Raw genomic sequence first — 22,665 nt, 5'->3', positions numbered from 1 at the left:
AAACCGCTGTCTCTATATTGAATGCTGTCTCTTAATTTATGAGGGAAAGGAACTCCAGACCACGCAGTTGTAAAGATGTGAATACAAAGGACACATCACTTCTTGTGCATTGTCACCACCGTAGCCAAACGTTTTGTTACAGATCTCAGGTCTTCCCTTGGGAGGAAGCGGTAAACTGCAATGAGGTCCCCTCCATCAGTCTGCTCCAGGCTGAACAGGGCAAGCTGCCCCTCACACGGCTTCCCCTCTAAACCCTTCACCAATTTTGTGGCCCTTTGGACACCCTCCAGTAGCTTTATAACCTTTGTATAATGCAGCACCCAGAACTGCACCCAATACTCGAGGTGGGGGCGCATCAGTGCAGAGTAGAGCAGGAAAATAGCCTCCCTCAACTGTCTAGCAATGCTGTGGTAGAATCATAGAATGCCAGGTTGGAAGAGACCTCAAGGACCACCTGGTATAACCTTTTTAGGTTATATATAGTTTAAAAGAGATAGCCCAGCATAGCCTTGAAAGTGTCCAGCATAGAGGCATCCACCGGTTCCCTGGGGAGATTATTCCAATGTTTAGCTGTTCTCAATGGTGAAAAATTTTCTTCTGGAATCCAGTCAGAATCTCCCGAGTAGCAACTTATACCCATCAGCTTTTGTCTTTTCCGTGTGACTTATATAAAAAGGGAGACTCCATCCTCTTGGTAGCCACCCTCTATGTACTGGTACTTGGTAATAAGGGCGGCCTCTCGCCTGAGCAGCTGAGACGTGGCATTACCTGACTCTGACAGGCTTGGGGCAAAATGTTCATTAGCTAGAGAAGAGAACAAAGAGGAACAAAGAGGAGCACTGAGGTGGTCATGGACAGAGTTGCCTGGTGCCAGGTGATGAGCAGCAGGCGTGTTGTGGCTGTGAATCTCTGTGGGGTGAGCGGCAAAGGGAAAAACAGACACACAGAATCATGGAATCATTTGGGCTGGAAAAGACCTTTAAGATCATCAAGTCCAACTGCAAACCTCACATTGCCAAGTCTAGTGATGATTATTAAGTGCTGGAAAGGGAATTTGCAGTGGACAGACACCACCTAATGCTTGGTAGATACACATGGAGAAGAAAAAGAAAGTCGTAAGCACTTGCTTGAAGTGTGAATTGCTTAAAGGATATCCCATTGATTTCCCTCATCAGTGAGGGACTTGGGATCAGAAGCCTGGTGCTGCTATTACACTTACCTGTTGAGCTGCCATCAGAGAGCTGGAGGAGATCTTGGGACAGCAGATGGCAGCTGCGGGAAGGCTGCCGTCCCCTTGTGAGCACCGGCCCTGCTTCTTGCCCTGGAATTACATGATTTCTGCAGGAATTTTCTCTATGACAGGTGCTACAGCAGAGAGAAGGAGGGATTGCACCAGTACGGCATTGGTAAATAAAGGGTAACATTCCATCTGCACCGGTGAAGAATGTCTCTGTCAGCGGATGCTCCTGATAACTCCATGAGTGGGGCAGCAGTGCTGCAAACATCTCCTTGACTTTTCAGGTTGGCAAATGCAACATACCACAAGTCCATGAGGTTGTCACCCTATTGTCATAAGTTTTAGTCTTCTCTTTCATCAGTCTGAATTTCCTTTTAAGGAGTAATTTACCTACCTGTGTGCAAACCCAGGTTTGCACAAACACAAACCATTTATTAACAGAATTAGGTCCCCATCTTTCCCCTCTCTGGACTTTCCTAGTTATAGTCTTGAATAGTGAAGAGCTGAAGCAGCACATTCTGCAAAAAGAAAACGGTTCTTTCAGGCTGGACTTTACAAAATCCTACAGAAGGCTCCTCAGCCACACCTACCCATTTTGGATTCTAATTATGCAAATAATTATTATTCATACAAATGATCACCTTGACCAAAATCAAAGCAACTTCCACAATTAAGTGTTATTTAAATACCACTGGAATAGCTTTAGAAAACTAGCAGAGGCAACAGGCGATAAGGAGAAGGAAGTTTCTTGACCATCTTCAAGCTTGCCATGCCAAGACAAGTGCTCCTTAGAAAACAAAAATCTACAATTCATCTGTGAACACAGATCAGGCTGCAGCAGCTGGTGGGAAGAGATGGAAATACCTGGAAACACCTGCTTACCACACTTACCGGTTATAAATCAATATTCCTGCTCATGTCCCTCCTGTTACCTAACATGGCTATCGTCATCAGGCACGGAGAGCCCTCACCACCTCTGCAGTTACCTGGAAATCACACAACTCCTTTAGATTGTTTTAAATTAAAATTTCTGAATCACTGAAGTTGAATTAAGCCACTGCAGTGGAGCGACATAGAATTATAATTTCTCCTCCTGCATACAAACACAAGTCTTTATTGTGTTACTTACTGCTCTTCCAAAAGAAGAGAGATAAAAGGATGGTTTAAGCCCAGGCTGGGAAGTTGGTTTTTAAGAAGCATTAAGGAGGAGGAGAAATCCACATCTTCCTTGTTTACAAGATCCAGGTATTTGATACTCTGTTACTGAATGTTGCGTCTAACAAGTGCAGAGCAGGTAGGCAGATGTTTCCTGTAAGTTTATGAATGAAAGGGAATGGCAATATTTGAAAACTTTTCCTCAGCTGTAAGACCTTTAAGAAGCAAGTTAGGATCCACTCCCACACCAATGCCTGAACACTGGATGCCCAAGAGTGATTTAGTCAAGCGGGGCTGTATTTAGAGTCAATGGAGAGCAGCAGGTATGTTCCCAGGATGATTAAGTCGTCTCAGGACAGAAGGTAGGACTTGCCACCTGAGGGAAACTGTTTCTCCCTAGGGAGACCACAGGGCACTGCCTTCTGTAAGGTGGTGACTTCAGACTTAAATCACTTGGAATCTGTCAAAAATGCAAACGCAGGACTCTGGCATTGCATTTGGAGCAAGAAGATGCATTCCACAGCAATTTCTCATCACTACAGGAACACGAGGTAGCTTGACTATAACTACAGACGCATTCAAAGTAAGAAAAAGATTGAAGGGTTCAGGGATTCACACAGAGAGAAATCACCTTTTTCTTCAATTCACTTCCCTCTCCCTGACTTTTTCCTGTTAACGTCCTGGAACATTATTAGTGTCCATTGTCACAGCTACGTGTCAGAACATCTACATCTTCAGTGCAGGCTTCCATTTAACGGCTTTACGTGTCTTAGCCTAATTAAATTAACCCAGCTCCTCTCCTGCTAGCAGCACGTGGAAACCTGCTGGAGCAGCCTAGCTGGGTGTGGTGCTGACTGCAATATGACTCCTGAAAACAAACCCTGGTCATACATCAGGCAGCTTTTCTCCCTATCTGTAGTAATTCACCACTAGTTCAGTGATTGTGCTACTCCTACAGCAAATGAAATGGATGCTGTAGCATAAGGCAAGCACCGAACCCTGTTCAAGTTACTGGGGTTTTTTTTGTCAAATGATTGCAACATCACTACAAAACTAGATATAAAAATTATGTAGCAGACGGAACATATGTAGAAAAACATCAGATCTGCAAAAATAAATCCATGGGCTCTTCCCCGGTGTCAGCCAGGGCTGGTCAAAGAAAGAAAAAGCTCTGTCAGTTGAGCTGCCACAATGAAATCAATAGAAAACACGAGTTCTCCATTCCTGCAGCAGGTGATGGCACTGGGATGGGTTGGAACAATACACAGGAGCCATTACTCTGCTTATTTTAAAAGTAAAAAGGAAATCCCTCCCACAAGTGCACCTGTGATGACCATCAAAAAGCACTTGCTTCTTCAATACACATTATACTTTGTACATCAAGTTATTTCATTTTTTTATTATGACAATTTACATGTCATATTTATATGAAAGAAATGACAGTAGATATTATAACAAAAACATTATGAAAGAAAAGTTACACAATTAGGCCTACAAGCTATAAAATGGCTTCAGGCCCAGCTTATACACAAAGAGTTCTGACCAGACTGTAGTGAGAGACAACGCTGAACAATTCATTAACAAAAATATTGGCACCAGCCTTAACATTTTTTTTACTTCATTTACAAGGAATACAGTATTTAAACAGTTGTGTACTGCAAATCTAAAAACATTAGCTGTTAATAAACTGCAGTTAACCCTTTGAGCACTGAGGCCACCATGACTTCCATTTTAAAGATTTAATGCATCGTGTTTTACATGCAGGTGATGTTACTGGTGAGGGGGAAATGACAGTGAAAGCACCACCCAATTTATGTGCAACAAGAATAACACTTCCAGTTTTTTCAGTGTGCCTCCTCCCCTCCCACACACGCAGTCGGTGTCCCCTCAGTCCTTCCCTTTGATATTGTGGCAAGTCATGATTGAAGAGAGATTAAAAGACCAAGGTTCAGGACTCAAGAAATGCAAAGGTTAAAAGCTACCTAAAGAGCTCAGCTTGTGGAACTTTGCTAACTGTTTAGAGAAAGAAAACAAAAACGAGGCTAACTGTGAAGGAGACCATTTTAAAGGAACTCAGGGTTTCTCTGCAAACATATGAACAGCACACAGGAGTAAGACAAAACTGTATTTCATGTAAGTATATCTTAAATTTTAAGAGACCTATCTGGCACGTTTGAGCTAATTGTCACAGACCGTTGGAGGACAAGTGACCTGTTCTGCGTCACCTGGGACATTGAACATACCCGACGTCTGTCCAACACACAGGATCTGTGCCTCCGTGACATCCGTTGTGCATACCAAGAATGGTAACATTATGCTTTTGGATGGGTCAGAGACCATCTCCTGGCGGCTGTAGGAGGGCTGTGAAACACAGGCAGGAACTAGTGACCACACTGGCATTTCCAACAAACCATCATAGTGCGGGTTAGGGGGAGGAGTACCATTTTAATGAATAAAGTATAGGAATAAGATTCTGTACAAGATTTAGAGTCCTTATAACAAGTATGAGATGGAAAACTAAACAAGGCATATAGCTTTATGATTTGATTTCCTTTTCTACCACTAACTTGAGTAGCAGGTTAGTATCTATTAAGGACTTTTAACTGCTCTAACTAACAAATGGTGCACTGGTAACTAGGCCTATCATCTGTTTCAGTAGAAGGACTTTATCTCCCATAGAATCATAGAATAACCAGGTTGGAAGAGACCCACCGGATCATCGAGTCCAACCATTCCTATCAAACACTAAACCATGCCCCTTAGCACCTCGTCCAATCATTTAAGTCAAGTTCTGACAGACTAATCTAGGCATTGCTAATCAGTTTAGTTGTGTGGGACACAGGAACAAACAACAAAGCAAACTGTGTGGACTCTGACCAACATTCCCAGAGGCAAACATTGTTGTAATACTCGATGGACTGATCCTAATTTTCCCTACATCCACATTGCACTGATGGAGCATAATCAATTCCCTTAAGGAAGGAGACCTCGTAGATTTTCCTGTTGCTTTGAAAATTAGGATGAAAAAAGGAGGGTATCAGGATGACTCTCCTAAACTGAGACCTTCAATTGGAAATAGTCTTTAAAGGGCAAGTCTGAAGTAGTTTTTAGGCCTGTCCCAGACCTGTCTTGCAAATGGCATGGGTTTGCATACACATTTTTCCATTCCACGTCCCTCCATCCTCTCCCCATCTCCCACTGTTACTTGAACAAGCATTCACACAGCAGGAGAAAGCGACTCTGTCTGCACCTGGGGACCCAGTGAGACCGACTATACACAAAGTGCTGCGAAGTGCACAAAGTAAACCAACCGAGCGAATAGAGCGACTCTATCGTCCAGTTCTCGGTAGTAACCTTTGGAGTTATATGTAGCAACAGCAGATATATACGCGGACATGCATGCCTAATTAAGCATGCTTCCCCTCCAACTGCTATCCTGCCCCATCTCCTGCTCTTCAGAGCAGGTGCGGGGTGCCAGCATTTACAAAATGATAGTCAAAAACCCAAATTGTAGGGCTTACTTCCTTTTAATTGCAGTTAAATCTGAAGCCTTTATACCACATATTCAATTATAAAAACAACTTCTCTACTTTAGAGTGTTCTATTCTTTCCCCCAGAAGCTGTACACAATCTTTTTTTTAAGTGTCACACTAAGCAATATACATCTTTTGCAATATACAAAATAAGTTAAATTACTCTGAAGCACTGGGACAATCAATTCCCAAGCAAACGCTTTTGCCGTTTGGAATTATCTCAGTTAGTTACACCTGATCTAAAATAAGAGCTTGGTAAGTGATGAGCATTTTCAGAAGTGACTAGTAACCTTCGATACCCCAGCTGCAGGGTGTCCAGCTTCAGAAATCGTTTTCAACTGATAAATATTTCTGAAGCCAGAGCTCTCCTCTAGGTCTCAGATTGGGTACCCAACTCAAAAGCACCAAAAATTAAGTCATATATAATTCTTCTTACATCAGTATGTACTGGAAAAAATACGGATAATTTCTATTGGATTTCTTATTTTCTGCTTTCTAACATTTTAAGTAAGATAGAATCCCTATCCCAGTTCTTCTGAAGAAGGAAGAAGAGTAAAACTACCAGGAAATGTGGCCATGATCCTGCAAATTCTTGTTTCAGACAATATCGTAAATGCTTTGATAGGAGTTTTAAACAGTTAATGAATTGCACAATTGTGCTCCTCCACGTGAATTGCTGGAGTTTCCCCCACCATATTCAATAAATTTTTTTTTCAGAAAGCAACTGTTTTGGTTGAAGATATTTGATCATTTATATATATTTAATGTTTTTATATGCCCAGTGAATCAGAAGCATTCATCAACTTTAACTGTTTATCTAGGGTGCGCTGCAATTATATCCACATTGCAAGCCCGTGAAGAGTAGTCACTGCATGTGTACCCAGTTTTCAAGGCCTATATGTTGCTGTTTTGAGTGAGATGATACAAATCTCTGCATCAGTCCAGTTCTGGGGGCTAGCATTACTGCCACAATTTATTTAAATTCCTATGTACAAAGTGAATTTAAAAAAAAAAGCAGGTGCCATAAAAATTCCTCCTTCTCACAACAGAATTTTGTAAAAATATGTAATTTGAAAGTTTAGACCAGGCCTTCCTATTGAAGAGCACTGAAGACCAAGTTCTAAGTGCCTGAAAACAAGAGGTATAAAATGGACACCCTGACAATGAACTATTAAGATTATTACGCAGTTGAGGCATCAGGATACCAGCGTAGTTCCAATGATAGATACGAAGACAAATCAGAACAAGTGTACCACTACCATACACTTTTGTGAACATAGATTTCTTTCTCCTTGAGGTTCGAGTAAAATCTCTGCCAAGAGTTCAGACACAGCAATAAGAAAAGTGAACAGAAGACACGTTCACCTAAGGCATTAGCTCCCGCTTTATGAAGAGTAACTTCGAGACTTTAATCTAAAAAAAATCTTGAAGGTGACATACTTCATAAACGAGCAACTTAGGAAAAAGCATCTGTTTTTCTCAAGTGCTGTTTGGACAGAGTAATCCTTCCATTAAATAAAATCAGGAAGATGCAGTAATTTTATAACGTAATTAAACATGTATAAAGTCAAACTATCAAAGAGTTGATTTTTCAGCACTGATCCTCCCACACGATTTCAACACGACGTGTTTTTTTGGTAATTTGGCGATGTCATTATCCTTTTTTAAAACAAGAAAAAGCTCAGGTTTAGAAGACTCAACAACTAGAAGATAACAACTACAGTGAAACTGAGTTCTCAATTCTACTGCCCTCTGATTAGATTAACAAACCACATACATTAGTTACAGAGCAGACCTGCTGTGCACTTTGTATCACATGAGCTGCATGCAAAAAAGCAAACAGCCTTCCTTTATCTGGGTGACACAAAAACGTCCATTCCTCCACTTGATTTATAGGTTCAGTGCTACCTGAATGGCATATAGAATCAATTCACTTTCTTCCCAATCATTTATACTTTGAAGACTGCAATTAAAAAAGACAAAGCTTTTAGTGACAACCTGTGTGGAACAAAGAAGAGTTTGCTGAATAAATGCTTTATATGTTTGGTCAACAACTGCTTGTTCTTTTACTTTGAAATCCATTACGTTAAAAAAAAAAATGCTGGCCAGCTCTCTTTCACTCCATTTCTCACATGGTTTGAGCTTTCTGTTAGCCCAAAGCCACGCAGAGACATTTAACTTCTGGACTCATGATAAGTACAGAAGAGCACAAGATTGTAAGGACACCGGGAGGACATTTTCACTCTGGAATCACATATACAGACTGTAACAGCACAAACCCTATGTGGCACAGCCAGCAGGCCTTGTGTCAGAAAATGGCATCTTTCCAAATAAGAGACTGTACATTTTCCAGCCAACAGGAAGCCTTAGAAATGAGAGAAATAACAAGTTTGAAAATGTAAGGCTTTCTAGGGCATTTTTTTGCAGTTTTTACTTCCACAACATTCCCACTGGTATAAGGAGGAACTCCGGATCCTAGGGATAAAGCTGTTGCAGGTACAAAAGGTGACTTCTTAGAAGGCAGAAAAGTTTTCTCAAAAGTGACTTATAGAAAAGGAAAACTCGGTAAGAGCTTTTCATTCTGCATTTTGAAAACTTGACGCTCCTAGTGTAAAGCTTTAATGATCCAATTCTACTACCTGGCCTTTCCTGCTTTTACATCACTTCCTAACTCAATACTCTGTTTTTCCCTGGTTGCTATATTCAGTATTGTAACTCTCTTATTTTCCTACATTCATAATTATCCATTAAGTATTTAACATTTGGGGTTGAGTCCCCAAGCAAGAATGCTTGCTACAGCACTGATCAGATAAAAGGCTTCATCAGGCAGCAATAAAAGATTATGGCACAGCCAAAGCAAATGAGAAACTATCGGTTGCAGTGTTGCTGCACATGAATCAGACAGTTTGCACTGCAAATATTTAAAATGCTCATTGAACATTGAAAAGCGGAAGCTGTATGTTCCTTCTTGTTTTAAAAGACAAGTATGTTAGAAATGCAAAGTACCACCCCTCACCTAGGCAAAAGAAAAACACAGTAGTAGCTCGAAATGCTACATACGCTTTTCAAGAACGCATTCTAAACTTCTGTAGCTTTTCACTACCCTGTTCTAGTATCTGCTCATGAAAACTGTTAACATCAATACGGTGGAAGAATACCTAATGTTTAACAGAATTAAGCTCTCATTTAGAAAGAGCAGTTTCTCATTTTTTTTTTAAATCACAAGCTGGCTTAGCACAGCAGGTAATGAAAGAGTTCCATCTTTTCATGGCTCTGATTATTTTAGTTTTATAGCAGGATACGTGCACTGCTAGAACCCAAATGAGGAAGAGTCATGGAGTGGTTCTGATAGAACTTGTGGAGAAAGATGTGGAGAAACAAAACCAAGACTTTCAAAGCCAAAAGGTAGGTAATTTTTTGATCTAGGTTTTCTACAGAGGTATTCAGTAAAGGCCTAATGCCGGTTTTATTAACAAGAAAACAGAAGTGCTTTGTGACTGACTAGTAAATACAATATAATGGAAGGGAATCAGGTGGGGCAGGAAAGGAGAAATCACTCCTTGGTGGCAGCAGCAGTTTTGGTGCATCCATTGCCGGCAATGGACATAAACACCAGTCAATAATCCAAATCTCAGAGCAAAAGGATTAATAGGTGTGACCTTTTGGGATTTCCATGTTTGGCAGATCTGTTTGAGCTGTCAGTGTGCTACAACATGAACAAATGCTACAGCCTGCATCTTATTTCAGAGTAAAGAGAAAACTGAATGCTACCCAAAACAAATTTTAGCTCTGCTTGTCCTTATGTGCCCCACGTTGTGGTTTATTTTTCCTTTTGTAGTCTTTTTTTTTTTTTCCTTGAATGAAAGCACACATCACTTCATGCCCACTCAAAAGTTGATGAGATGTCTTGGAGTCAAGCGTTTTCTCTCAGAAATACTGCCTTCTTGAAATCAGTTGGTCACAGGACAATTATTAAAATGTATTTTAAGAAAATTCTAACGGCCAAAGGCCAACACTACATTCAAAACCTGCTAATACATCCAGGCAGATAAGTAAAATCAAAACAAAAATACACACAAACTGCAAACAGAAAACCTCCAAAAGGAAAACTGTTCCATTTGTTTACTTCAATTTGAAGTAGATATTAAGGACATGAATGGACCAGTCACGGTTTATTTGAAAATCCCTCAATCCTCTGATGCACTGTCATTCTGTGGTCAACGCTGTTTGTACAAACACATCTCGTTCACAATACTCCAGCAGATGGTGGAAATCAAGTGGCCGGGCAGCTACCGCAGGGTTCTTTTGTCTGTAAAAGCTTGCAGCAACTCAAGATGCCATCCACCTCACAGACTAACTTCACATTGATCCGTCCTCCCCCTAGGCATTGTGCATCGAAGACTGTCTGATGAACTATGCGTGAGACAGCTTTATAAATCCATGGCTAGTGTGTTTCGACTGTCAAAAACTTCATTACAGTACACTTTACTGTACAAACACTTTAAAGGATGTTTATTAGGAAAGTCTGCAAGTCAAAATGGATAGCAGAGCTCTTGTTTATGGTACCTCTTGGCCTCTATTAATTCTTTTTGCCTCCAGTATTAAACCAAACTGCTTCCATGAAGGTGATTACTAAAATGAGCTATGGCATGTTAACCTACAACCCACAAAATGCGACAGTACAGACATTAATTTTTTTTTTTAAACTGTCTGTTAAGTTGTAATCTAAGTTGTGAACATTTAAATATAATATATATCTCATATGAAAAAGCTAAAGCACAAGTGCTTCTGCAACCCACCCCCATCCCCCTTGAGCCAAACCCACCCAGTTCCGGTTTGGGCCCTGACCGATTTGGAATGCTTTCTTAGGCCACCCATTTTCACAAATTTGTATGCACTCAGGAAATATAAAGTCAAAAATATACAAATCTCTTGTTGTTATAAGGTTTTTGTGAGTGAAATTACCCAGGACCATGGACTTGGAAGGAGAAGGAGGGGTAAGAGAGGGAATTTACAGCAATTCATCTTCAAAGTTCAAAACTGGTCACTTCACAGAAAGACTGCAGGGACTGGTGAAATTCTTGCTTCTAAAAAGTGATACTGTAGTGGAGAATTTTCTAGGAAAAATAAAACAGCTTTTAATAACTGGCCCGCTGGTATGAGCTACCGTGGAATAAATTAGCACAAAAATGGAAGTCTTATAACTGTTCACTGTTACAGACGTAATCAACAAGGTCAGTCACTCTCAAAAGTTCATCTTCATCTTCCTCTGGCCCTACTGCTTCCTGCCCACTACCCGTCCCATTGGGCGCCAGGCTGGCGCTGGCTGTGCTGTCCTTGGGGACCTGGGTCTTCTCACTTGGCTTGCCAATCAAGTTCTCAATGGTTTTACCTGGGCTCTGTCCGTTGGTGGAAGGCAAATCCACCAGGCTGTAGTCCAAAGGGCTCTCTACTTTCCCTACATTATCAAAGTCATCTTCGTCATCACTTTCTATCCGGTAACAGTGCTTCTTGGCATTGTCTTGAGGAGCTTGTGGTGCTGGCAGCTTATTTGCAGGAGTGGGGTTTTCTGCATCGTCATTAGCATTTTCGCAGTTATCTTCTTCATCTGTTTCGATTCGATTCAGCCGTTTGCGGACAGGCCTCCCCTCATCTTCTTCATCTTCTCCTTCTTCTTCGGAGTAGTCATCTGTACTTCGCCGACGTTTTCTAATCAATCGCTTTGACTCCTTTGTGGATTCATCATCTTCTGAGTTCTTTGATGTGTAGCTCTCTGGAATAAGCAGCAGACTTAAAGCCATTAGCAAATCTGAGCGCAACCAAAACCATTACACATTTATTTTTCATCTTTCACATTCATTAAAAAGCCACCCCTCTCTCTCTCTCTCCCCTCACACATTTCCTTCTGTTTCCGCACATTCCCACACCATGTCACAACGCTTGCATTCTTTTTACTTTTCAAATAAACTGCTTGAGTGGCAAAGACCAGCAATTTGTTGATGCTCTGTTTCCAACGTAAGGAACACCAGAGGCTTTGGAGGTGTTTTCCCCTACAAGTGAGGACTGCATCCCTCACCTCACAGCAGCTCCTTTACACCCTTCCAGAAACTGAAAACCCAAATAATGGCTGCACTATAATAAAAAGATCATAGAACAGTTTGGGTTGGAAGGGACCTTCCAGTCCAGTTCCAGATCATCTAGCTCCAAACCCTGCCATGGGCATGACACCTCCCACTAGACCAAGCTGCCCAATGCCCCATCCAACCTGACCCTGAACGCCTCCAGGGATGGGGCAGCCACAGCTTCCCTGGGCAACCTGTGCCAGTGCCTCACCACCCTCATCATGAACAACTTCTTCGCCTTGTCTGGTCTAAATCTTCCTCTTTCCAGTTTAAAGCCATTCCCCCATTTATACACATACACATATATACACATACACACATATACATTCCCTCCCTCCCCATACTATACCCCTGCCATCCTCAGATTATATAGAGCTTTTTCCAAAGCATATGAACACTCCCTGTCACCTGAAGTTTGCTGCATTTTAATGGGAGGCCAGTTTTTTGGCAAACTGGAATATTGCCTACACAATGACAGCCTTTATGCTGGCTGACTCGTAGGTGAGAAACAATGCAGACTGAAAAAAATCAATTGGCAAACAGTTCTGCTACAGTTCTGCTTGTGATTTGCATTAGAAATGCATGTGAATTGTCATTTTAAAGTGTATTATTTAATGTAGGTTCAAGTTGATTGAGACCGTGTCATAGTTCCTTTATTTTCAACATTATTACATTTCCATTAATGCCATTACATATTTTATAAAGCACTGTGGGAACTCTGGGAAAGTACTGGAAAGTCCTAAATGGTGCCGATTTTAATATGCAAAATGCCAGTAACAAAAATACCTGAGGAAATGAGATTCCATGGAGAAAAGGCACCACTAACTGCACACTGTTTAAAGTCACAAGTGTGGGCAGCAAGAAATTCAGCGACTGCATGGCAGACAGCCTATACATCGTACTTCCGAGAACAGACTAAGAAGTCTAAGATCATGTTTTTGAGATACTATATGGTTGTGTTACACACTTGCTTCTCTTTGTCTAAGAGGATCAGCTAACACTTTGTAAACTCGGGCCAGCAGTTCCAAACTTACCTACAAATCAGAGGCTCTCAGCCTATTAAGCATAGCTGATTTTCAGAGGAAGCCTGGCATCCACTGCAACCCACACCGCTCAGCATCTCTGAAAGCTGCACCTGAGGTCTCGTGAGCTTGGGCACCCAGAATGCAAAGCACCCAAAGTCAACGGTTGCTTCTGTAAACGCTATTTTTATATCAAAATGCACACCAGTGGCTCATGGTCTGACTGAGTGAGAGCAGGCTTCCTCTGTGCTTATCTCAGCACCTTCTAACAGGAGAGTGAATGAGTCTTAACCACCACAAATACAATCAGGGCACCAGAAGGAATATCCTTTCTCTTAGAAAAGAAGAATTTTTAAAGACTTATAGGACGAAACTTTGTGATCTCAACAGAAAAGTGGTGAAACGGTTACATTAGTGCCAATTTTGGAATCCAGCACTCCCTGCCAGACACAGTAAATTTGGACCTAGAAGTCAGGATTAGGGACAACAATGACTTTGAGAAGTGGCTGCAACAGTGCATCAGAAAGTACCAGTGGACTCTTTCAGAAGTAAATGGTTTCTGGAAAACATCAGGGAACTCTAGAAAGAAGACTCTCCAAAATCTCTTGAATTACATACAGTTTTCTCTTCACGCTAATGCTGACACACACCAGCTCCTGCAAACAGTGGGCTGTTTATTTTACCTTCACTATCTGAAGTGGAGAGCCTGCGTTTATGAACTCTTCTTAACTCCTTCCCATATCGGACACTTTTCTGTGAGCCATCACTTTCTGAATCTTCCTTATAATTAACTTGTCTCTTCTGATTCCGTCTTGACCTTCTCCTCCTAGTTTCCAGGTAATCATCATCACTGTAATCTGTGTAACCACTCTCTGTACAGAAGAAAACAGTGACATGTGTTATTCCATTAAAGCAAAACTGCAGAATTTAGATAAGCTTTAGGCTAGCACCAATAAAAACACAGGCTCTTCCAGCACATGGGAGTCTCAGCCATCAAGCCTCGTTACCCTGAACCATTCCAGGCTCATGCATCAGCTCCCCATTCATCACCAATGGTTTCATATTAAAATCTTTTCACAACCCCCTTTTCTGTCTCCCTCAAACTCCTCCAGAAGAAACTTTCCTTCTGGTGTTTTTGTTCCCTCGTCTCTACTGGTACCAAAGATGCATCCTTTACAATTCCTGACAATTGAAGCAACCTTACTGAACTGGAGTTGACAATGCATATATCAGAAAGTCCTTTTTGTTTTAAAATTTAAATAAATTGTACTCTCCTCGAACACTTTTAAGAATAGGCAGATGAAAAAACACTGACAAGATGAAACTCCAGGTAAAATATGAGTTGTAGAATTTAAATTAACAACAAAAATCAGCCTCTCTCAGTTTGCTTAAAGCAGAAACTGTATAGAAGAAACTTACCATCATTCACAGTTCTTCCTGCATCAGCCTACTCCAGCTACTACCTTTAAGAATTAAATTTATTTACATCACCTGAAAAAAGCCTAGAACTAACTGCTTTTTCACTGAACTGTGCCAGAACAGTTATCCCAAGATATATTTCTATCCATGTCACATACTGTTCCTAAATTAGTGATTGACATGAGTCACAGATCAAAGTGGCATTCTCTTTACTTCCTAAAATATTAAGGAAAGACAGAGAAAATCAACAAAAGCAACCACCTTCAGAAAGAAACGCTGGAGACTGAAAACAAAGTCATTTGCAGGGTACCTTATTTCTTTAGTTCAAAACAGGCTTAAAGCAGGATCTTGAGGGACAACAACAGGGGTAAAAGAAATAAACACATAATTAAGACTATATACTTAGATATATATGGAATGATATTGGCATCAGCCAATTTTATCACAGATATGTGTCCACCAGGAAACAAGTAGTTGCTTCTGTGCATTACAGAATAGATGTGCAATCTCTTTAGACTTCTGCCAGTATCTTCATCGACAGCAGCTTACGATCAGTGCAATGACAGGGAGACGGCAACTATTTTAACTGCACATAGCTATCTTCATCTGTCCATGCATGAACCTTCCTTTTGGAAACCTGTCCTTCCAAACACCTTGCTCCAACGTGTTCATCAGTTCTATTCTAGAGATACAGATAAAACACCTTAAATTCAAAAGGAAAAAAGTAAAACCAATTGCTTATCTATCCGGCACTTTCGAGGACTGGGCCTCAAATGAAGCAGAAACAAGGAGGACAATCTTCAGAGAAAGACACTAATCATTAAAAGGTTTAAGTATGGCATAGGTACTATTCTTACACTTCAAACTGTGCAAACAGAGAATGAACTGGTCAAAGAAGTAGTAAATTACTGTGTTCTGTGATGCCAGTGTCACCAGTTACTAAAGATCAAAATGGATAATCATAGAAGAGAGAGATTCGAGGTATTATCATTTGCTTTCAAGTCTGCCAGAGAACACAGGTTGACATACAACTTAAGGAAGTGAGGAAAAACGTTTCTTTCAGAAGACCTTCAAGCAGCTATAAAGTAGTACACCTTTGCCTCCATCCTTTCTCTTCCCTGCAATCATGTGCTGAACAGGAAGGCACGGGATAGATGAAGCTATCCACAAAAGTGGCATTTTGAATCATGACACAAGCATCCATTTAAATACATATTTACTTAATATGCCAACAACCTAGTACTTAAGTTTTCCTGCAGAACATTCACAGTAGAAAACAAGCAAATTGCTTCACACACAGGGAACAAAGATGACATCTGAATCGAACAAAGCAACCGAACTAATAAGAGTCAGTTGTGACAGGAAGGAGTTTCACTCTTCTCTCCAGTATGAAGTATTTAATATATTTAAGATTTCTTACACTCACCAGATTCTCTGCTTGAATTGTCTTCAGAATCTTCATCTTCATCATCTTCTGAGTATTTTTTCTTGACTGTTTTCCTTCGTAACCGCCTGCTTTGCCTCATGGGCCTGGACAGGTGTCGCCTGGATATGCGGGCACAGAACTCTGAATCACTGTCTTCGTTTGAAGGTGGATCATCTTCACTTTCATCCAGATTTTCCTCTGATATAACAAACTCATCCTGAGATCTGTTCAAAGAGAGAACACAGACAACAGAGATAGATATCAGAAACAAAGTAGAAGTACTGTTTTAATTCAAGCAAGTGGTATAAGCAAAATAAGAATTGTCTTACACAAAAAAAAAAAAAAAATCCACAAATCTTATGAACCAGGCACTGTCCTCTGCAATTTCAGAGAATTAGAATATCATCTCTTGATGCAAAACTATTGCTGTCATGCAAAACATACATCTCGCAAACTTAGCTTTGACACTCCCCTTATTTCAAAAGTGAGAATGCTTCTTTAAAAACTGTTGAGTGCTGAAGGTATGAAGTCACTTCCACATGGCTGCCAGCCAATGTAAACTCCAGTACAACATCCAGAAAGCATTCAGCAAAAGATGGAGTTGAAAATGCATCAATACACTTTAACAGATCAGTGCACTATTAATTCTGTGAGATTTCATCAAGTTACACTCACTGATCAGAAATTTCCAGTATGTTTAGCTCAGCTGTTCAGGGTGCCACTGAAATGCTCTCAGCATGGTCACAGGTGAAAAACAAAGCTCAAAATTTGCATCTATGTTGTACAGATTATCCATACACTTAGCAAACTGACACAGTGACTGGTGTTAAGCTTTAAACGTTGGTGGTAAAGAGCCTAGACCTCATGCTCCATTATGCTTCTTCATTGAGGCATAAAGGGCATATAAAATTATTATTAAATTTTTTTAACATTAGGAATTCTCCAAACTGAATGATAGGAAATTCCATGGAAGGAGTTTCAGTTAGCCAGAGCAATGTTCATTTAGCATTTATGTGACACTTTTTTGTTTTCTGCAGTATAAACCACTTTGGCTGTTTGCAAATTCTGTCACTGAGAGAGCAGAAATCAAGAACTGATTTCAGAACCCGTATGCCAAGTTCTGTACGCTCTAAATGAGGACATTTTACTCTTCCAATTTCTAAATGGCAACCAGGCCAAATAAAAATCCCTCCAAATAGGACATATTTTCAAAAGGAAACAACCAGACTCATTTTAGCTATATCTTTGCTAAGGATTTCTGCTAGACAGCCTCATCAGAGAATTGAGTCTTTCACCAACATAACTGTGTGTTGAACCCCACTGTGTGGCCTGACACATACCAGTAACATTTCCAGGACATGTTTTGCTTAAAATGCAGATTGAATGATCTCCGTGCGTGCATCCAGCCTGCAGTTTTTCCAACACAATGACATTCCCCTAGGCCAAGAGGACTTCTGCTGGCACTGTGCAGTGCTGTTCCAGCACTGAGCACATGCTCCTAATGATCATTTCAGGGGCACTGAAGAGTCACAGAAGCCTGCGGCACTCTGTGACTTGTGGCGGAAGTTTAATTGCAGACCTACCCATCACTGATCTTGAATTCATCCTCACTCTCTTCTTCATCCAGGTTACTGTCACTGTCCAAGTCATTTAGTCGCCGTCGTTTCTTGCGTCGTGCTGCAGCAGCCCTTTGTGGTCGCTTGTTTTCTTTCCTTTCTTCCTCTAGGATTGTGGAAATGTCTTTTCCACGGTGACCTGTGATATTAGACATGTCTTTGCCTCTGCCAATGCCTGAATTCAGTGATAGAAAGGGGAAAAAAAGAGAAAACTTATTTTTTGTTTAACTATATATGTATCTTTCTACCATTCCTCCAGCTTCAGTTTATTTTTTCTGTAAAGCAGAATATTTCTTTGTCATACAAGACTCTGCCTGGAGTCCCATTCCTGACACAAGCAGCCCCAGCTGGAAATACTGAAGTCTGCACAAAAGACAGTGGATAAGCGTCAGCATTCTGATATACAGCCCCAACCCATATTATTAGCAATGCTATAGGCCTTTTCAGTAGGGTAGATATCAGAAAATTAACTTTCTTCAAAATGCTGAATATCTTTCTTGGGAGATGAAAAGCTGCTGTCTGGCCAGGGACTGGAGTTTCTTAAAAGCTGGTTTTACTGTTGAGACTTAGTTATGTTCATTTTACATATATGTCTTGTGCTACGCAAACAGGTGCCCGATTTTCAGATTGCCTGTGTACATCCCTCAGGCTTCTGAAAACTGATGTCTTAAGGGAGAAGCCACAAGCCAAACAACCTACATCTCTCAGGTACTGTTGAAGATCTCTCCTTTGGTCCCCTATGTTGCCTCAACAGGCAGCTAAAAATGTAATTTCCCTTTATTCACGTACAACTGAGAAGTTTTATAGATCTTGATTAATATTTTTAAGATGGCTTTGTAGACCCAGTCTTGAGAGGGTCCAACTGTGGAAAAGTTTGAGTCCAATTTTTACAGTTGCCAAATGTCAACAGCACCAGTTGCCATTCCGATCTCCAATCCAAAATTTAGCATATTCATTTAAAAAGTTTTCCTATCATGCTTAATCATTGCGTACATATATATGAAAACATGTAGAAGCTGAATTTAGCTATGAAGACAAAATACTTTTTGGCATATTTTACCAGCCTGGGATGGCCATTACCAAGGGAAATTATTTAGTTTGATTCCAAAAATATAGCAGTAAAAACTGCAAACTACAAAGTTTAAAGAGGATTGTATTTGTTCCTTCTCATGCCAAAATATATTTGGTCTCAATCTTATCGCCATTGCAATGAAAAACAAGTCACATCGGAAACATACCTCCTCCATCAGCCTCCTTGATATCATCTTCAATTGCCTCATCAATTGCTTCATCAAATTCATCAAACCTAAAAGTAACAGCTTTTATTTACCACTTTGAAGTGAACTCTGATTAAATTACATTATAAAAACATACCTCCAAATCTACAACTGCTCTAAGAAATCGCACTACATGGGCAATGGGCTGGATATATAATAAAATAACAAAGATAATGTGTCAGAGTGATGGTAAAACAGCCATTTTTTAAAAGGTGTGTTTCTTATTTCTTCTTGCTAGCAGATTATTTATCATTGCTTGGCTGTTTTACTATTGATTTATGTGACTAGAAAAACACTTTCATTTTACTCGACATACCACTGATTTTAACAATATATAATTTGGAAGTTCTCTAAAATGGCATCAGTGGCATTTTTCACGCAAAGTATTGGTCATTTTTCCCACACCTTTTATTAGACAACACACGCACTATCAACCTGCAAAACAGACTTCCTGAAAAGCACCTTTTAAAGTCAAAGTAAAATCACTCATCCTGTCTAAATTCTCCTTGGAAAACTTATTGGAGATACCTTCATTTTCCTCTTAAAACTCATAGTAATTATGCTTTATAGATCTGCATCATTCTAAGCTGAACAGATAAAACATACCGTACACAGCTCTTTGTAATTATATACAAATGAGCTCTAATACGATGTTACATAAGCAAATAAGACAAAGGTGTTTGTCCTGCAGCAGCTGTTATAAAACTGCATAGACCTTTGCATGCTCAGTAACTCATTTAAAGAGAACAGGAAATGGTGAAACTTGTTTGTCTCTTCAGTTATGAATTAAAAAGAAAAAAAAAAGGATTTTTACCTTTATGTCCAAACAGATGCCATGAGATAACACATGAAAGTACAAATTTTATTGACTGTATAGGAAAGATGTTTTATTTAGACACAAGTTTTTCTTCTCATTTAAAAAAAAAAGGAAAATTTTTTTTTGGTATTTTTTAGATACAAAAAATGAACAATTGGCCAATACCTTCATTAAAGATTCAGTTTCTCAGCCATGAAAGAAAGATTACAATTATAATTATCTTGGTCCTCCATAGTAACCTCCAGCAGAACCAAAAAAGACTAGATTTAATATTTCTCTGTATTCCAACTGTAAGAACTGTAAACATAAAACATTTCTCCCTTAAAAACAAGGTGATGGATTTCTGGTATCTCTATATTCCCCAAGAACAATTGCACATCGTGTTCAAGGCAGCTTTACATAGTCAGGAAGTAACTCTGAAATTATTCCATCAATAAGATTAGTTCCACATTACTCAAACATTATTCCCTCCACATCACTTAAAAAATTCAACTCTTTAAAATGTGAGAAATCACTTAAAGCTTTCAAATAACTGCTTACAAATAACCTGAGCTGAAACACAAGCTGACAGCTGCTTGCCCATTACATGTAATGGAACATCATTTCTGCTGCTGCTCCTTTATTCACAATGTAGATTTTTGCTAACCTGCTCACAGAGGACTGAACGGATGACTGGAATGATACAAAGGGATTACATATCTTTAGAGAACCAGAATGCCACACAATACAGATCTGTCTGTAAGCGGAATAAGGCGTTTAGCATTTATTTTCCCCCCAGTGAATGGAAGTGTATACAATTCTCAGTGACACCAGTGGGATTTCACTGCAGACAGAAATTTGAAGCAACACTGACATGTGGTGTTTTAACCAGCTCAAAGTTAAGTGTATGATGGAGTCTGTCAGAAAGACTATCATTTTGTATCAGCAGATTGATTTTTCCAGAAAACCATTATATGAAACATTATTGTGCAAAGACAATAAGTTCTACTGGAAATACGTGCCCTGCTGAAGTCCTGCCAGACATCCTACGGGGAAGGTTTGTTTTTTTTTTCCTCCTGGTCAGATGCTGTCTGACTTGTCATGAATATAACAGCAAGTCTATACCATCTTGCCTGTGGCATAACGCTCCTTACAGAAATACTTCATTTTCCAAAGCAGCAATGGCATTTTTGTTACTCTGGCTTCTGCAGTTAATTTAAAAAGTTGCCCTCAATCAACAGCTAAGCAAGGTCAGACTGAGTTTTCTGAACAGGCTGGGATATTCAGTATATACAAACGCCATGCCTCTCCTCAACAGCAGAACCAGGCTGACTACTGGTTTAATCATGGTTACTGTTAGAAGGTTTTGGAAGTTGTAATGTTCTAACTTGTTACAATAAAGGTCTACATAGAACAAATACATGAAAGGTGAATTTTGGAAATTTTAGTGACCTGTTCTACTTTCAGAATGCACAGAGTCTAAATATCTTGGAACTTTAATTTACTAACTGCATTTTATCACTACTTCTCTAAAGCACTACAGACCACTTTTAGACATACTCTCTCACAACTGCATTTTAAGTTTCACGCTCCTTTTATGTAAAGAAACCACAGGATAAAAAAGGAGAGAGCAGGATTTAAGGCCTTTAGGCACAAGCATAAGTCTACCTTTTCAACAGAATGGAGAGGTATAATTCACTTGCTTTAACTTACTCCAGAAACTGCAGTAACACCAAAACCTTCTCCAGCGGTCCTGAACAACATACCAAATACATTTTATTTTTTTATGCACCATCCCTTCACTATACCACCTCACATGCTTTTACAATTGGCAAGCATAAACAGTATTCAGAGGAAAGAACAGACATTTTGGTTAGGCCTCTCTCTTAAATGTGAAAGTGTGCATGATAAGTAGCGAGTCGCTTGAGAAAGGAAACACCAGTATAACTTTCTTTAGTTAGCAAACTATTAAACAAGCTACTGACCTGTAGCTTATGCACTTTCGGGTTCTGGTAGACCTCCTTTCAAGCAGCTTTGACTTTGGCTTTTTGGAATCTTTCTTCTTTTCTTCCTGACCTTCAGGTATTTCTGGCTCCTGCTTACATAAGACAGAAGTGTCAAAAAGCTTTATCTCCCTCCTCCCTCAACATTCATTATGATTGGACTCGCATGACACAGATATTCATACGATCTACAAAGCTCATTTGCCCCACACAACACATTTTTGCTTCTAACAGAATGGCTTGTTCCAGCAGAGTTCATGTAAAACTTGCACATAGTGCCCTCACTGGCTGTGTAATTTCACAGAGTTAAACGGTTCAGCGTATTGTGTCATTGTGTCTGTAATACATCACTGAGTTCATGCCTCAGGTGATGCTCCCAGTACTAGTAAATGCAGCAGCTGAACAAATTGTTGCTGGGTACAGGGACAACTTTGCATGGTGCAGTTTCAATAAAGTTTCACACAGCTTAATTTTATGGTATTGTTTCCAAGTTATTAATAAAAAACAAAAAATCTGCCCCAGGCTGAATTTTTCAAATATTTGCTTTTTCCATGAGTTTGTAAAATCGGTTGTTATTCTTTTGTTATCCAGAGACAGGGGGAGAAAGTTGGCTTTATTACAGTTCATTAGAGTGGGAAGTCTCTGTGTTTAAAACAAACAAAAAATTAATTTTAAATTCTCATGCAAGGAATAGATTATACAACTTCTGATGGAGGCATTCAGCTAAAACTTCATGAGAATCACTTTAAAAGGTATTTAAGAAGTGAGAAGAGGCTGTGCTCCACATGGAAACCATATAAAAGCATCTGTCAGTAGAACACTAAGTGTTTGTAGTTCTTAACCACAGGTGACCTCAATATACATTTGTCAGAGGCAAGTGTTATGCTTCTAATAAATACTACAGATTCCCTCTCAATTGTAAGCCAGAAACGTTTGTCTCCATCAGTTCCAAAGGAAAGCTCTGAAAATTAGCTTAGAGCTAGATAACTACAACAGACACCAGAGTTAAATAAACTGATTCCCACCTTTGTAAGCTACAGAATGGTAGTGCACAACGCA

The 22,665-nt window shown here is 39.8% G+C and overlaps 1 protein-coding gene across 1 annotated transcript in view; it reads right to left on the bottom strand.

The window, feature by feature from the left end:
• Nucleotides 1-3,771: 3,771 nt before the first annotated feature.
• The window catches only part of RSF1 (remodeling and spacing factor 1), a 61,766-nt gene continuing 42,872 nt past the window's right edge, over nucleotides 3,772-22,665 (bottom strand). Inside the window, exons 11-16 of the mRNA XM_069883244.1 lie at nucleotides 21,589-21,698; nucleotides 18,769-18,836; nucleotides 17,498-17,705; nucleotides 15,915-16,138; nucleotides 13,753-13,941; nucleotides 3,772-11,698 (exon numbers count right to left, since the gene is read on the bottom strand). Coding sequence (XP_069739345.1) covers nucleotides 11,124-11,698; nucleotides 13,753-13,941; nucleotides 15,915-16,138; nucleotides 17,498-17,705; nucleotides 18,769-18,836; nucleotides 21,589-21,698 — 1,374 coding nt within the window. The 3' untranslated portion in view covers nucleotides 3,772-11,123. The remainder of the gene's footprint in view (nucleotides 11,699-13,752; nucleotides 13,942-15,914; nucleotides 16,139-17,497; nucleotides 17,706-18,768; nucleotides 18,837-21,588; nucleotides 21,699-22,665) is intronic.

The sequence above is a fragment of the Phaenicophaeus curvirostris genome, chromosome 1 (assembly GCF_032191515.1).
Source record: "Phaenicophaeus curvirostris isolate KB17595 chromosome 1, BPBGC_Pcur_1.0, whole genome shotgun sequence".
Taxonomy (NCBI): Eukaryota; Metazoa; Chordata; class Aves; order Cuculiformes; family Cuculidae; genus Phaenicophaeus; species Phaenicophaeus curvirostris.
The sequence above is the reverse complement of the archived record's forward strand: the minus strand, read 5'-3'. Positions and strand labels throughout refer to the sequence as shown.